The sequence below is a fragment of the Polyodon spathula genome, chromosome 15 (genome assembly GCF_017654505.1).
Source record: "Polyodon spathula isolate WHYD16114869_AA chromosome 15, ASM1765450v1, whole genome shotgun sequence".
In the NCBI taxonomy this organism is placed as follows: Eukaryota; Metazoa; Chordata; class Actinopteri; order Acipenseriformes; family Polyodontidae; genus Polyodon; species Polyodon spathula.
Window position 1 is genome coordinate 9,252,331 of NC_054548.1, and position 16,736 is coordinate 9,269,066.

General features: G+C 37.0%; 1 protein-coding gene across 1 annotated transcript; it reads right to left on the bottom strand.

Moving 5' to 3' along the window:
- Positions 1-5,247: 5,247 nt before the first annotated feature.
- On the bottom strand, positions 5,248-9,136 carry LOC121328033 (transcription cofactor vestigial-like protein 3). The gene is made up of 4 exons (XM_041272486.1): positions 8,792-9,136; positions 7,227-7,491; positions 6,062-6,568; positions 5,248-5,679 (listed from the first exon to the last, which is right to left on the bottom strand). The coding sequence occupies exons 1-4, from the start codon at positions 8,921-8,923 to the stop codon at positions 5,636-5,638; spliced, it is 948 nt and encodes a 315-aa protein (XP_041128420.1). The 5' UTR covers positions 8,924-9,136; the 3' UTR covers positions 5,248-5,635.
- Between the last annotated feature and the right edge of the window lie 7,600 nt (positions 9,137-16,736).

Consider the following 16,736-nt stretch of genomic DNA (forward strand, 5'->3'; position numbering starts at 1 on the left):
AAGAACATCATAATGCGCCAGGCTGGTCTGAATTAAAATAGCATGGTTGGAACTGTTCCTGGTGGAATGCTTGTGTCTATGTTGTAAGTGGAAAACATACATTTCAAAAATGTCAGATTGGAAAGGAAAACTGTGGTGAGATTCATTAAAGGCTCATTAAAAGGAAGGGAACTCTTTGATTTACTTCTACCTCATTCCTTTCTTTTGTGTATTTGAAATAACAAAGCTCTGATTGACATGTGTACACACACTTAATTCAATCCAACTTGTTTTCACTGACACAGTACAAAAAAGCAGTGGGGGGGGGGGGGGGGGGGGGTCTGAATACAATTCCACTGGGCAGAAATAAATATCTGGGCAAAAAGTGTTTGGCAGGTGGAGAAAAAAAATGGTGAAAACACAGATTGCAATACATAAAAAAAGGTAAACAATCACATTAAAGAGAAATCAGAATAATTTCTAAGAAAATGAATTGGAAATCTGCCTCTAAGGATCATGCAAATAAATAAGTACACTAAATCAATGATGAAAGTATTGGAAACTATGCACATTTAATCACAATCAGAATATGTAACATGTTTGAATGTCTGATTATTACTGATTGTGAGAATAGAAACAGTAGCCTGACACTGCACTGAGCTATGCTTATTATCCAGGCAAACTTGTCTTGTGCCAGGGTCCCAAAGGGAGCAATGATACTAGGAAGAGAAAGACAAGCCCCGATGCAGAACCTTATTGTGGGACCTCCCAACCTTGATGTAACACTTGTTTATAAACATAAAACAGCATGCATAGTCAAGTGTTCAGTATATAACAATATGTATTTCTCAGAAGGTTAGCATGCATGACACAGGATAGGACTACATGTAATAAGAAAACTTTCTATCACCTTCGTACATTGCATTGTGCGTGCATCTTCACACCCAACACTACACTATTTTTAATCACAAGCTTACAAGTCCCTTCACTGTAACTTATTTTAATTAATCAATAGAACTGGAAGAAGAGGGCTTTATTATCTGGTAAGGGCCGTCTCGTGTTGTTAAATGTCCTGAGCGGAATGCAAGGGCAGGTATTTAACATTACGAGAAGGGCCTTACCAGACGATAAAGCCCTCTTATGAGGGTTCTATTGCTATTAGACAATAGATACATTAAGAAAAAATAAATAAAAATTACAGTTGTTCTTGTTTTTTTTTATTTTATGCAAGCACTGGTTTTTGTTGCTAATGAATAAATGTTTCATTCATTTTTCTGAGGGTCATGCAGTTTGCTCAGAATTCCACATGAGAAGGTCTCGTACTAACCTTCACTCAGGCTTCATCCCAGTGGTGGATGCTTTGTCTGTATTTCCAACTGCCAAACAATAATAAAAGTTTCTACTTCCATAGAGCTGTTCTTCAGTTCAAGTATCTTGTACATAAAACATGGTTTGTGAAACTGTTTGGAAAACATGTAAAGAATAACTAGTACAGCTAACTTTATTATTATTATTATTATTATTATTATTATTTGGATTTGAGTGCCAGTTCATGTAAGTTTCAGTATTTAAGTTACCGTTAGGTCCTAACATTTATTAGCGAAATATATAAAATAAAAAGTTTTAGTAATTAAAATATCTAGTTATCTGCAGTATGTGTTAATCCCGACTGTAAGTGTTAAATGGTATTGATACAAACAAGTTGCAATAGGCCTTGTGCACACTAAACGGCTGAACGTTTGGTCTATAGCAAACAAACGGCTGTCCTAGTTTCCATTTTGTATTTCCCGTACACATCCCTGTAACCCTGGTCTCGTGCTTGCATGCCTTGTTCAGCGTGAGTCCCGCTCCCATGCCTGGTTATATTATAGGCAGGCCAGGACACTGCTGTCTCTGAAATGACTTAAACATAGAGTCAATAGTAGACAGTTCTGTGACTGTACCAATGTTTTTAGTCAGTTGGGCACTTTGCAGTGCTGCTGTGGAAAGAAAATGCTCCTTGTGGATTTGAAGGATGCTTTCCATCACTGTGAAAAGCTTCTTTATGATATACTAACAATATGGCCCTTTCACAAAACCAACAGTTATTAAGTTATGGAGTTATTCAGTTGATGTGATAATACTGCAGGCATACTCTATGACTGAGTGTCCATTAGCTGGGCATTTAATGGTGTATGTGCTACTCTTTAATACAGACAACATTAATTAGCTTGTGCTGCTCTTCCTATCTTGTGTAATCTAAGATAGAACAATTTAATGTGGAGTTTAGGCTAGTGTGCAGTTTTTAATATGTTCTTTCTTTGCCAGCTTAGAAGGGCCAATATGTAACAGCCACACTGTTTGACTCCATTAAGCTTGGGTGGTGCAAGGACTGGGAAATTCAATATTTTAAAATACCCATAAAAGGATCAAATCAACAAGACAATTATTCCAAATGGAGATAGTGTGATACTAACGTTATTAAATGATAGCACAATTGGTTTTAAATATAAACATACAGCACATCAAAGGCCCTCCTAGTTCTGGGTTTCAGAAGCACTTCGGATGAAGATGCCAAGTGTGTCCCGTTCTTGTCGGGGTGGCTGTGACAGTGGCTTGTATAAATGTACTGCACTGACATCCAGCAATCTGTTTCAGTGTGAGCATTGCGCTTTATGTTGCCTAATTGAAGCACTTCTATTTTAGACAGAAATGAGATGTCATGAAGACAGGTTATTTAAAGCCTTTGCTTTAAATTGCATTATGCATCATATATTTATCTACAAGAGAACCCTTCACAAGAATTGGATTATGTCTGTATAATTGACTCACAGTATATCTAAAGTGAAGCCTTTGGGGCCACCAATACAGAATATGGCTTCAGAGGAAGCTGTGCAAGTTGACTCAGAATGGGGACAAGTAAAGACAGTAAAATGTCAATGAATAAGTTTTTGAAAATGATTTACTACAGGACAAAATTCCAGTATGCAGGGAAATGTTCTATGTAGTTTGACAGCCAAAAATCCTGTTATCTTGCTCAACATGATTAGCAACGGAAGTTCATAGTGTACAAACAGGTGATGCTCCCAATACAAACAGGTGAAGCTCCCATTACAAACAGGTGAAGCTCCCAATACAAAAAAGTGAACCTCCCAGTACAAACAGGTGAAGGTCCCAGTAAATCTCAAAATTAGGCTACTGCATTTTTCAAATTCCACCCCGTAATCTGTGACCCTAAGGGTAACAAGCAGTGTGCCTTCTTAGAACCTATTAGCAGCTGTTTGTCCATCAATTCCAACAATTAAACATTTATAAAATGAGAAATATCCCCATTGCTAAAATATATTCACCTGCATCCATTTTTACATTATTTCCCGTTCCCCGCCAAAGAGTTTTACACCCGGATTATTTTTTTTATGTTGTCTTAACAATTATTTTTATGTTGTCTTATTTTGCATTTTGATACATTATTCTCCCAAGTAACCTATACTTGGTAGCACTTTATATTATGGTGGCATACATAACCATGTAATACAAACATGGTAATAGCTTGGGTAACTACCAATAGTTCCTGCTTTTACAATGCACCTCTGGTGGAATAAGTGTACAAACCTAGAAATACTGAGTTACTGAGTAATGACATCAGCTAACTCATACAATGGTGTTCACAAGGCTGTTTCCTTTTTATTACACAGTAGTCAGGAAAACTCATGTGATAGAGACAATATTTATTAAAGCTTAGGCAACAAATACAATATTATACATATTTCCATTACATCTTTGGCCATTGCCCTCACCCTTTGAGGTACCCCTGCCAGTAATTTAGTTTGCTGATAGTAAAGATGCTGGATGTAGGGAAGCCATGGACAGGAGGGCAGGATAGCTGCCCTCTCCCTTAGGCGAGGCTGAAAAACCAGGTGGCCCTTCACTGCCTGAACTATGCTAAATTGACCATGTAAGCACAGTAGCCATTGGCAATGGTTTGTTAGCAAAATAAACTTTAAAAAAAAATCTTTCCTATTAAATAATTTTATTAACAAGGACACATTTACAACTCACTTAACAGAAGAAACAATTGGACCGTAACGCAAAGAACAAAATCGCAAACAATAAAAATGTGTGGAACAAGCCAAATAAAATCCACGAGATATATTGTACAAGAATGCTTGCTGCATACACAAGAAACACAAAACAAAACACCTGTAAACGAGACACAACTCAAAACTTAAAATAATACATTGTTAAAATACAGGCCATTAAATGCACTTTTTTGCTGAGCTTCACTTTTTATCATAAGCACTGAGTTTGCTAAAAAAAAAAATGTATTCAGCAACAAAAAGCTTTTTGGCAAATGGCTTAACTGTTACTAAAAATTAGTTTGCTTTGAAAGAACATTTAAATTTTTCCTAACTTCTAAGACATCGGATTCAACACTGTACAGCTGCCTGATATAGAAAATACATTGTATGTTGAAGTGCAAAAAAGGTAAGGGTCATAAAAAAGTAATTTATAACTGTTTTTCTTGACATTCTTGACACGTATATCGCATGAATTTAAGCTGTTATTTTTTCATTTTTTTATTGAAGAACTATAACCTTTCCAAAATTTCAAACAGAACTGTATAAAATATATTACACTACCCTATTTAATTTAACTGAGCTATTTTACTTTTACTGGGTGTAATCTTTGGTGGAATTGACTTCAGATTCATAATTGAACTGCAACATTTAAAACAAATCTCATGTAAATGGTGTTTTTTCCGCTAAGCCTTTTACGGAAATTCATGAATTCTAATAAAATCCATACACTGAGCTTAACAATCTTGTAATGCACTGTATGCAAAATCAAAGTACAGGAGAAACTGTGTCTGCCAATAGAACTCAGCAGGCCAGATGACACATTGATAATTCCATTGTGTTAAAAACAATTGTTTTACAACAACAGTTATCTTGTAAACAAATCACAAAAAGAAAACACACACACATCGGAACATAGCACTGAACGTTAAATATTTACACATAAAAAAGCTGTCCTGTTTATTTTATCATGCAAAATTGTCTTTATTTTCTACCCAGTGCATCACATAGAAAGGTTCTTTAAACAGAACTGTACACAATTATCACAAAAGATGTATTATTTTACAAAAAGATCTTCATGTTTAGGAGAGAAAAAAAACAGTTTCTCAACAGGGTATTCTTAGGGTATATATTACTATATATATCTATATTATATATATATATATATATATATATATCTATATATATATATATATTTATAAAATATCTCTTATCGACCCATAGTAACAGGATCCCCCGCAAAATAAAAGAACACTCCTCTTGAAATGAGCTTGTCTCTCACAGTACTGTGCTTGAAATGAAAAAGTGTCATTTACTATTAATTATTAGCTTTCCCAATTTCTTGGTGGTGCAAGCCCAGGCATCTTAGGCAGGCTTGTGAATTCCCCTGTTGAACAGCAATGCTCTCCAAACCAATTCATGTGCCAGTCTCCGGGACATAACATTCTTTAAAGATTCAAATTCCATTATCTCTGTTTAAGGAAAAAGACTCAGTCACCTTGCCTGCACCCGTTCACTTCTGCAAGATTTCCAGACAATTGTAGTTCAAAATAGTGGTGCAAAACAGGGCTGTCTCTCAGGTGCTACAACACTCTTCCTCTTCAGAACCAAATAGACCCTTTGCCTTTGTCTTGGTGTTGCAAACCTGGGGAAGAAACAACGTTGTCACTTAAAGAAACCCTTCCCAATTTCAACATTATTTGGACTAATATTTTATAATTGCATGTCCGAAGCATTATTAAACGATGTTCTACTTGAATTAAAATGATGTTAACCTAATCATAATCTGAATTAAAAGCAGCAACATGCACACATATTAAACAATATATAATTAAAAATTATTGCCGCCAAAAAACTGTGCATATAAGGAAAAAAAAAAATCCAAACACATCTTTTCATAACCACTTTAAAATCTGATTAAAAACACGTGCCAAGACTACTTCAATGTCTGGAAGCAACGCAATGTGTTAGATTAAATGAACCCTGCTAAAGTATTCTTTTATTCACTATTATTTATACGGTCATACCTGTGTCGAAGCTGACATCGACTCTGCTGTGGAAAGCTCCGGCCCACAACTGGGTGGCAGTGGTGACGGAGGCGGGGTCGGTCTTTGGGATATCACCCTGGGGGGTGGGGTTGCAGGCTGTGCGCACCGTGGGGACCAGCAGGGGGCTGTAGCGGTGGTCCAGGTGGGAGGAATGGGGGTGGTGCAGGATGTGTGAGTGGTGAGGGTGATGGTGTGGATGGGAGTGGGTGTGCATGTGTGAGTATACGTCGTGGACGTGTGTGTAGGAAGGGCTAGCTTGTGATGCCAGCGGGTAATGCCAGGAGTCTGAGACGGCAGGGGCAGGGGGCAGGGCAGGCTGGTGCAGTGCATGGCCGGCCCAGCTCGGAGGGTCTGAAGAATGGAATGTGCCAGCAGCTGCACTAGGGAACTCCGGGTGAACTCCACTGAGGCAGGGAGGAGCCTGAGGCTGGTACGAAGTATTCCAGAGAGAAGCAGGGAACTGACTTCCGGACAACGTGGCGCCTTCTGAAAACAGCAAACAAACACCACACATCAAATACAGCAAACCAATAATAAGCACTGAGAAAGACAGATCTTAAATGAATAAGTCTTTAAAGAATATAAGTCTTTAACTTATATTTCCAGTAGTATTGAAATCTGTTTAAAGATACTTGTATTAATTAGAGATACTTGTATTAATTATATATTTTAGTGTTACCAGCGACATATTTTAATTTAAAGATACTTTACTTTCAGTAGGATATCAGCTAACACGAGGATACATAGTTTTTCTAATCAAAGCCAAGAAGATTAGTTCAGCTCTGCATACACTATCAGGCTAGTTTGATAGTTTTCTTTTTTTTTTTAACAAAAACTGGTAAAATAAGCAACTGTAGGCATTTGTTGTTATGAAAAATAAAATAGTGTTCACATTGATTGAATGCATTTTAATTTAATAAAAATGCAATCAATGCATAATCTTGAGCTTAAAAAAGTATGCACTGTGCACTAATTGTGAAACTGAAGTTCATTTTTATAAATATTCACAAAACGAAATATAGAATTGTATGACAGCTATATGAAGTATTTTACCAAAGAGTTCAGAACCAGTTTAAAATAAGTATTTGCAACTAAAACATTTCATAAGTATACTACAGTAAAATAAACTAACCCCAAGCCTCACCTTTCCACAGGGAGCTGCTTGGTGTCTTCTGGCTTTTGAGGGCTGAGGGTTCCAGGCTGAAGCTGCACGTCTGACTGAGGGCTCTGCTGAAGTGCTCATCCACCACATCACCAATATCTCCCTGGAAGTAAGTGAAGAGGATGCATCTGGAGCTGAGGTACTCTGTCTCTGCTGGCTGCTCCTTCGTCGCCTCCTCCTCCTCCTCCTCTTTAGTGGCTGCTGGGGGACCCAGGGACTCGTGCATCTTACTGAACACTGCTAACTTCTGTGAAAGAAGCAATGAATGCGTAAGGAACCTGCGCATTCTCAGAAGCCCATCCCTCCTATCTCACAATGGCCCTCCCCACACACACACACGTACTTGCAAAAGACAAGATACAAATGCAGCTACAGTTACCTAAAAAATCTAGTTGATGGAGTGAATCTTTAAGCTATCCAAGCGTGAGTGATCTGATTACATGCGATATCTCTGGGTAATGCCTTGGCTGTGTAGGGTTTTAAGAAAAAGTTTAATAGTAAAGTAACTCTCAGGAGTTTTGGTCTGTTCTGTAAGTATATATTTTTTACTAAAATGTTCAACAGAGAAACCATCAGACTTTCTGTTCCTGACAGAGACTGACGCAGGCTGAGTAGCACCTCAATGCCCCAAATTGAAGCTCACTATGGTCGTGGATGCTCGTTTTTCTAGCAAACTTTCTAAATCAGGCCATGTTATTTACTAATAACGCACAATAGAGAACATGGAGAGCAAGTAAGTCACTCTGATTGCTGTTTTGCTGTGGGACTTGCAAATAAAATGACTAATGACTAGTTATAGATAGATTGATGTGATGTGCCACTTTTCCTGTAAAGCCTTTATAAAACATATATATATTTATTTGTAACCAGTCTGTGACACTGAGGCAAATGGTGGTCCTAATTATTTCTGACTATAGACACCTAAAGTGTCTATAATACATACAATTAGCCTACTACAGGATTACAAGTTTTGTACCACAATCCTATAGAAATTGTAGATGCTTCCCAAGAGATGATTTAATGAACACAATACATTAATCCAAATAAACCTCATTATAACACTCCTAGGTGGATAATTCATGTTTAAAGTATTATTTTGCATTTTTTTTAAACTGACAGCTCAATAACAGTACATGTACAACTTATGCTTCTAGAATAGTATTAGGATTCTGTAACTATTATAAATGTAACACTGAACTGTTCCACAAACCTGGTGCTTCAAGAGTTTGGTTCAAATTGATCTGTGATTAAAGCAGCGCAAAAGGCTAGCAGGGCAAGCCTAAAACTTGCGTAGGAATGTTACTGCGACCGACACAAAGTGCCTGCTAGCTCCTGCAGAACGTCAGTAAGGGTTACTACTTACATGAGTTAGACGAGCGAAGAACTACTGCGCAACAGGAACCCCACTGTTAACGTTTTAAAAGTGTGTTTCCTTTGACAAATAATCCTGCAAAGCGCATTTAAACATTAACTGCGCTTTAGAGTTGACATATTGTTTGCCTTTATTGACGATATTAATAACGACAGGAGATGAATGGTGTACAAACCTGCTGACTCTGGTGGTGATGATGGTAGTATGCTGCTTTATAAGCTGCTGCCGCCGCTGCTGCTGATGTCGCTGGCAAATACGAGTGCGCTCCATAAGGCTGATGGTGATACATAACCTCCAGACAACTCATTGCAGATCAAGCTGATCGCTGGTGGTATCAAGTAAGGTAAAGCGGTTCTCAAACTGGGCTTGTGTCCTGCCACAGCATCGTCTTTATATAAACCTGCGGCCAGACAATGGAACTTTGCCCAGAGTGAAAGGTTTATTACCATAAATACAAAAGGATGCCCATTGAAGTTATTCACCCCCAGCTCCTCTAAATAGGATAAAGGAGTGGAAAATGATCGCAGGCAACTCCACTCCACTCGCTGAAGTTTGGGGGTTCGCCTGATTGGAGGAAAGTTTGTCACTGAAGTAAGTGCCGATTGGAGGACTCGGTTGTGTGGTTACACGCCCTCTTGTTCCTCGGATAAATGCGGTGGGGGCGGATAATTTGCATTTATACAGCAGCTGAGTAGATGAAAAGAAGACACCGCGCTCTGAACATCTCAGGATATCAGGAAGACTAATAGATGGAGAGACGGACCAGCTTTCGCTTTTGCTGGAAGGAAGTCGTAGTATACCCAAGGCGCAATACGCACGCAGAACTGTGTTAACTACACGTACATGCCAACTTGCAACCGTCATGCTGAAAGTAACTTTAAAGTCTTATGCATGTGTTTATTCCGCAGCTCATGATGAACATTACAGTTTCTGTAAAACGCTCTACTGCGCTCAGTTTATGCCAAATCGAAAAACATCGATTCTAAAAATGATAGAACGATTAACACACTATTTATTTTACACATGACGCATAGGCTATAACAGGTTAATTTTGTATAAAGTGTCTGTATTTTATTTATTTAAGTTATGAATAGCTATAACATCCGAAGAACATTAAGGTGCATCAGACTATATCAAGAAAATTAATCTTTCCTATATGGCATTGTACAAATTAACAATGCACACTGGAAATCAAATGTTTAACAATTAAGACCAAATCTTATGCAACAGATTAAGAACACATCTTAGTATTACATACTTTACACTGTAGTGTATACTTTACATTGGGTGTACTTTTTTAGCTTCTAAAGTATATTCTCAACAATTAAAATAAACTCTTTAAGATGCATTTACAAATCTAATATGTATGAGATGTATTTTAAATTCCTAAATACATAGTTTAACAATGCATGAAGTGGAATGATGGGCAGTATGCTTATCTTTATGTATGGAAGAACATTTATTGAAACAGTGCTCATGTGACAGTGTGGAAATTGTCACTAACAGGGAACTCCCGTCCCTCAGCAGAGGCTTCCTTCTATATAGAGCTTTCTCTGGAACTGTTTTTTGTTTATGTTCTATAAAGAACCATTCTTACACAAGCCCCCGATCTTCTCCCTGCTTGTGGTCCTGTTTTGATGCAGCCAGCCTCTGAGTGCACTCCTCATAGTTAATGGCTGGATAACCCAGCGGATTGCGGTGAATGACTTTGAGCATTTAACATGTCCATATATCCATTCTTTGCAAAACTCAAACTAAACCATAAGTAGTCAATGTGGGGTGTAATGGAAACAGACCTGCCCAGCTGTTTGTGAGAATACTTTACTATTTATTTTGTCCATTTCACAAACATCATCTAAGAAAGGAAAGTGGAAATAAAGTAATATTAAAACAGCATTTGAAGTATTCATCTTATTTATCTAGTAAATTCTGGAGCCAGCATTGTCAGCTTACTGGGTGGAGATGGTTTGTTTAGTCTTTACCCTGCACATACCAGCAGCCAAATGCTTAATGATGGAGCTGATGGGTTGAAAGCTTAAAACCCCCACATACAATTTAATAGCAGTTTCTTTCTTGGGACTAATCTGTACAATTAAAGTGTCAGTTGTGTTGTTGTAGTTGCCTCCAGTATGGAAGTCTTTACACAAGTCATGTATGGGTGGGATTCAATTGGGCACGATGTGTGGCTGCAATCAGGTCCATCCCATTGCAGGATACAAATCTCAATGTTATGATGATGTTGTATAACACACTGGTGAGGCAGCACCTTTAAAATCTCAGAAGATGACCAAGTTAACCCCAGCCAATACTTTAAGAATAGCACAGACCAGAGGACACATTTGGAAACTGAGTGCACAGACTTAGAGCAGAGGGTAGGAGATACGCCTTCACACAGAGAGAGTGGTGATGATATGGAACGGGTTACCTAGCCATGGTGTTGATGCTGAACCATTGGGCTCCTTTAAAACTATCTTTAACAAAGTTTTGAAATCCAACAGCGATTAGGAGCCGGACTAGCACTGGTAGACTAAATGGCCTTCTCTGCCCACTGTGCCACTCATGGCCTTGGGTAGGGAAGTAAAAAAAAAAAAAAATTAATGCATCTTTACATTTCACCCCCCCACTCTACACCTGCTTTATCTGAATTAAACAGAGGCAGAACAAACACAGTAGAGGCTGTGGCCTTGCTCTTTACAATGCATGAACTTCCTCCTGATTCAAATCTGTGAGTCATTCTGCTACTAAAGAATCTTAAAAGTGAGGGACTAGGGAAGTAATTCATTGAGTAGTATGTCTTAGTAAAAAGCCAGCCTTAATGTGTTCTGTTCTAATTTAATAAGCATGCATTTCAAATGCATTTATTTTAACTATACATGTCTATTAGGCATACTAGAACAGAAATACTAGTTACACACCCATAATTTTAACTTAAAAATCCACCAGACTTCAGCCCATTTAAATTTCAACCTTCAGAAGCTGGTAAATAGAAACAGCAAGAGATAATGATAGAGAACACACACACACACACACACACACACACACACACACAATAGGATATTAAACAGGGAAGATAATGATTATTAGGAAAATGTAAAGGGTAAAATGTATCCATTTAATAATTAGCAGAAGGTTTATTGTTATGTTGTATTCATGAATAAGAAAATGGCTGTTGAGTGACTGGTAAGCTAGCATTTTTATCAGTTCCTAATTCATTTGTAAATCAAGCGTACTACATATCTCCAAGTTGATTGTCCCTCGTTAATTAATGAGCTATTGATAATTCATACTGAGCATACATGTACCTGTTTAGGTAAAAAAATAGAGGAAGTACAGTTGATTCTTTTTCATGAAGGTTCTCTTTTTCAGGCTCTATTTTAAAGGGAAATGATCAGAAAGGACTCAAAAGATGTAAGCAACAAACAATAGATTCAGCTGTTCCTACCAGCAACTACATTTTTATTTAGTACTATACAAGTAAAGGATCTTCTGCTATTTGAATACATGAACAGGATGTTCAACCAAATGTCCAGGATGAATAGAATACAATCCCAGGACACTTTGCTCAGGGATCCAGCTGCCCTTGAAACATCTTCAATTATTTTAAAATGCAGGAAACATGTCATGAAAATCATATTAATATTTAATAGGTTTAATTAATATAATAAAATGGCAACTTATTAACATACCAAGAACTGTAATTTTCAAGAAATGTAAACTTTGTAATAAACTAAATGTATTGTAGTAATGCAATGGTATTTGTGAAATCCTTCTAAAACTGAATGATGTCAAAAAAAAAATCTGTTCAGAATGAAGTAATAGATGTCAGTGGTCTTACATTTTTATAGAGGGATATGGCTTGCTTTAATAAAAACAGGTATATTTATTTCACTGCCATTGATAATAGGAAAAAAAACCAACAAGTTTGGTTTGGTTTCATGAGCATCAAATTTAATCAGAAATCATATTCTAAATAACTCCTGAGTGAATATGGACCAATATGTCTTAAAATATGCCTTTTCACCTCTTACTCTAGGTCTGTTTGAATGAATCCTGGGGTTTTTTTCTATTGTTATTGCTCTGCCTTTGTGTGTGTAGTGTATACGTAATTATATACATAGTCCCCATCCCTAATATGTAAAAGAACGAACACATTTGGAGAAAAGATTTACTCAATGTATCAACAATCCTGCTGTACAGCTTAGTGAATGAAGACCTCCAACATGGTAGTCAATCATTTGCCAAAGCAATCTAGATGTGCTCCCGCATCACTCCAGTTGAAGCCAACTACACTGGCTCCCGGTCCTTGAGGGAATAGATTTCAAGATCCTTTGCACTGTTTATCAAGCATTAAATGGAGTTGCACCAGCCTATCTTCAAGCTGTTCTTCCTGTTAGAATCAATACCAGGAATTTCTAAATGGTTCCCTCCATATTTCTCCTCCTTTTTTCTCTCGGGTTAATTTGGGAGGTCACCACTTTCAGGCCAGAGCAGCTTATCTATGGAATTTGTTGCCAGTGGAAATTAAAACCTAGCCTTGTTTAAAGTTTAGAAAGCAATTAAAAACTTTGCTTTATCAAAAAAATATTTGGGTAACTTCAAAGAGCTGGAAGGGGTTTTAATAATTTAATACATTATTTGAAAGTTTATAATTTTATGCAATATATTTACATTGTATTGTTCTGTGTGTTTTAGATTATTTATGATGTACCATGTTTTTTATAGCATGGTACTATATGTTAAATTATTTTAATGTCTCCGATGCAAATTGGCGAGTGGCGCTATATAAAAATGCTAAATAAATAAACAAATAGAATGTCATTTGACAAGGGTTTTCTGAGTGCTTTCCGATGGCAGAATTCCACCTACAGGCAGTACTAATTGAAGGGATGAGGACCAGGCAAAGCGGAACAAAAGACCAGAGGCTGATGTCATGATTAATGTCATGATTAATTTCTGAATACACCTACATTTATTTTAACGACTAAGAAAATGTCCAAGCAGTAATTATGGAGTATGAAAGATGAGTTGCTTGAATATCCAGTAATGTTTTTTATTATTATATGCAGTAAGAGAATGTAAAGAGAAAGCTTGCTTGAAAAAGAGTTAAATAACTAAAAAAAAAACAAAAAAAAAAACCACCTCATAATCCTTTCTGTACATTATATATCTATTCAGTCCTGATCCCCTAAATTGTGTCAGATTGTGTGGTGGTTTTATGATGTACACTAATGTCCAGACAAAAACTGAGGTCCAGCAATTCATTTCACCAAAGTGGATTATAGGGATATGTGATGAAAGTTGAAGAATAGTGTAATGGGCAGTGCTGTGTAATGTGTGTGATGAGATTAAAAGTTCTATAACCACAAATGCAGACATAATCAGCTCTTCTGCATACTGGTTAAGATGCTTGCTTGAGGTGTGTGAGGTTTCTGGTTCACACCCAGTAAGTAGCTTTAAACCCCACTTACCTATATAATAATGTCCCAATAATATTAACTGCAATTACTCAAATACAGTTTTGCAGTTTTGTATAATTTGAAGAGGCTTTCAGTTGAGTTCAGGAGCTGCTTTTCAGTTCTAGTTGTGTGTATATATGTAGGCTAGATCAGCCAATTTGTCCCGTAAAAGCAAGAGTCTGCTTTTAAAATCATCACGAAACAACTTAGATGCAATTAGGAGTCGTTAAATCCATCTACATTTTCAGAATATTTATTGTCTTACCTGTTTAATGTCCAGTTGTAATGAATTATTCTCTGTTGCTGTTTCTATTTGGATCATTATTTACCAGGCTTACTAACTAATACCCCCTTTTAACTGTGTGAGTGCTTCTGAAAAGACTCCTAAAAGCTGAATTTATGAAGTGGTTTCTGCAACTGTGGCAACTTTGAGTAGTAAATGAACAATCTCTATACACAGATTACAACCTCAAAACCCTAGTGGCCATTTTTAAAACACCCTCCATTTAGAAATTCACATTTTTGTTGTAGAGAATGAGAGAAAACACATGCACTGTAATAGCATGTTAAAGGTAAGAAATGAAATGTTATAAGAATGTAGAAGATATACAGTAATCCTTTAAATTACAGGGTTAAGATTTGTTTGAATTACACTACATTACCCAAGGGTATTGCTGCCTCCTGGTGGCAACAAATGTAATTTATTAAAGGTTACCTGCATTTCAACAACTGGTCAACAACAATACTGCCCTTGGTGGATCCTTGGGAAACTGAAATCTAACTGTGCTCTGTGACTTAACTAACAACAGGTTAACAGGACATGATCCATTAGTAATTATACCATTCTCCTCTAAGCTTCACAGAACTTTTACAGTACTGTACATGTCTACACATGTTTGGTTTTATGAAAGGATACACTACCTTTTAATAACAGATTCCTGCATATGAATGAAATCATACATGTTTATTGTGTCGATCTGGCCACCACCTCTCCCCTGTTTCATGCAGATGAACTTGTCTGGGGGAAGGTGGACACTGGGCCATTTATCAGAAAATGTGTTCTCTAATTTCTTTATCATTCAGCCAGTATTTAGGCAGCACCACTAGTGCTCTGTAGCTTCAAATCGGTGCCACAGTTTTGAAAATTGGTGCTAAACTGTTTTGAAAGTTTAGCACCAGACAACCTACTGGTGTTAAATTATCAAACCCCGCCCTAATCATTCTTTCCGCCAAGGCGTCAAATCTGCACGCCTGAAAATGTTGCTTGGAATACTGTAAAATGAATAATAGAAGGGAACCAGTTTTCTGTGTGCAGGGGATATGAAACAGTGACATGTACAATACATAATAATGCAATATTATTTAGCAGTATACAACAGTTTTACAATAGTAAAACTTCAAAACATTGTTAGGCAGGTTTTACTGAAGTCTACATTTGTAGATAATCCCTTACTGAAATTAAAAGACGCCTCCTTGACACACAGCAGTGTATGCCTGGGTACCTCCTGGTACTACCAAAAATCACAGTGACACACTGCAGTGCCTTATCACAGTATCTTACTGTAAACACCCAGCCTCCTTGTCTGCAGTGCAGAAGGGGCTCGACCTCACATAATGTATGACTTCAAATGTCAGAGTAATTGGTTAGGTAGAGCAATGTGGATTTCCATGAACGCCTTTAAGAAAGAATATCCAGGTTAAACACACAACATGCAAGATTATCTTGCTTTGGGCAGTAACTGTCTCTAAATACCTCTAACTCCTGCGTTCAAGTTTACTGGATCACATTGCTGATGTCCTTGGGTTGAGTGCCATCAAATGTTGGATGTACAATACAGAGGACACATATAGGTCATATTTAGCATACCTGTTGCTAAAATGACATTCCAATTTAGATACTTCTGAAATGGCTGTTTGCTGTTTAGGTTGCTAGTTCTAATCCTTAACAGTCCTAATGATTAAACAGAGGAGCTGCACATCTAAAAGCTTCAGCACAGCGCCTTCAAATTTCAGAGCATTATTTCTAGTAGATTCTTTTTAACATTGAAGTATTTCTCCTAATTTAATCCCTGTGTTCTATAATAGAAGCACTATCCTACTGTACGCTTGGGTTCTTAGTAAGAAAGCACATCTATTATTGTCGGACAATGGCTGTGCAACAGAAATTGCTTAGTTTACATATTTCAATCACTGTAGCCCATTATCCTTTGATGTTTTATAAGCAGTGCTTGAACAAGCACTACTATCTTTGTCTAATATCTAGTTAGTTTGAACAGACTTCAGTGTGTTACGGAACATTATTTTAGAGTTTATTTGTACTCATTCTATGCATGTTATTATTTAGCCCTATATATTTAACTGTGAACTGCGCACTTATTACATTGCTGATGTAGGTCTTTTTTGTTCCAGCAGTAAATTGATACACATTTTCATTCAGCCCATTTCATAGTCACATAGATAAGTTGCAAGGGACTGGTGACAAAAAGCAGACTTGACTTTATCAGTTCACTAATAATCTTGCAAAATTAAGCTTTTCAGGCAACCAATAATAAAAAATAAAATAAACACTCGCTTGGTTAAATGATGCCTTTTTTTTTTCGTTTACAGTATGGCATAATTTATTTTCATTTATTACCGTCTGCCATTGCTCAGCAGAAAATTATG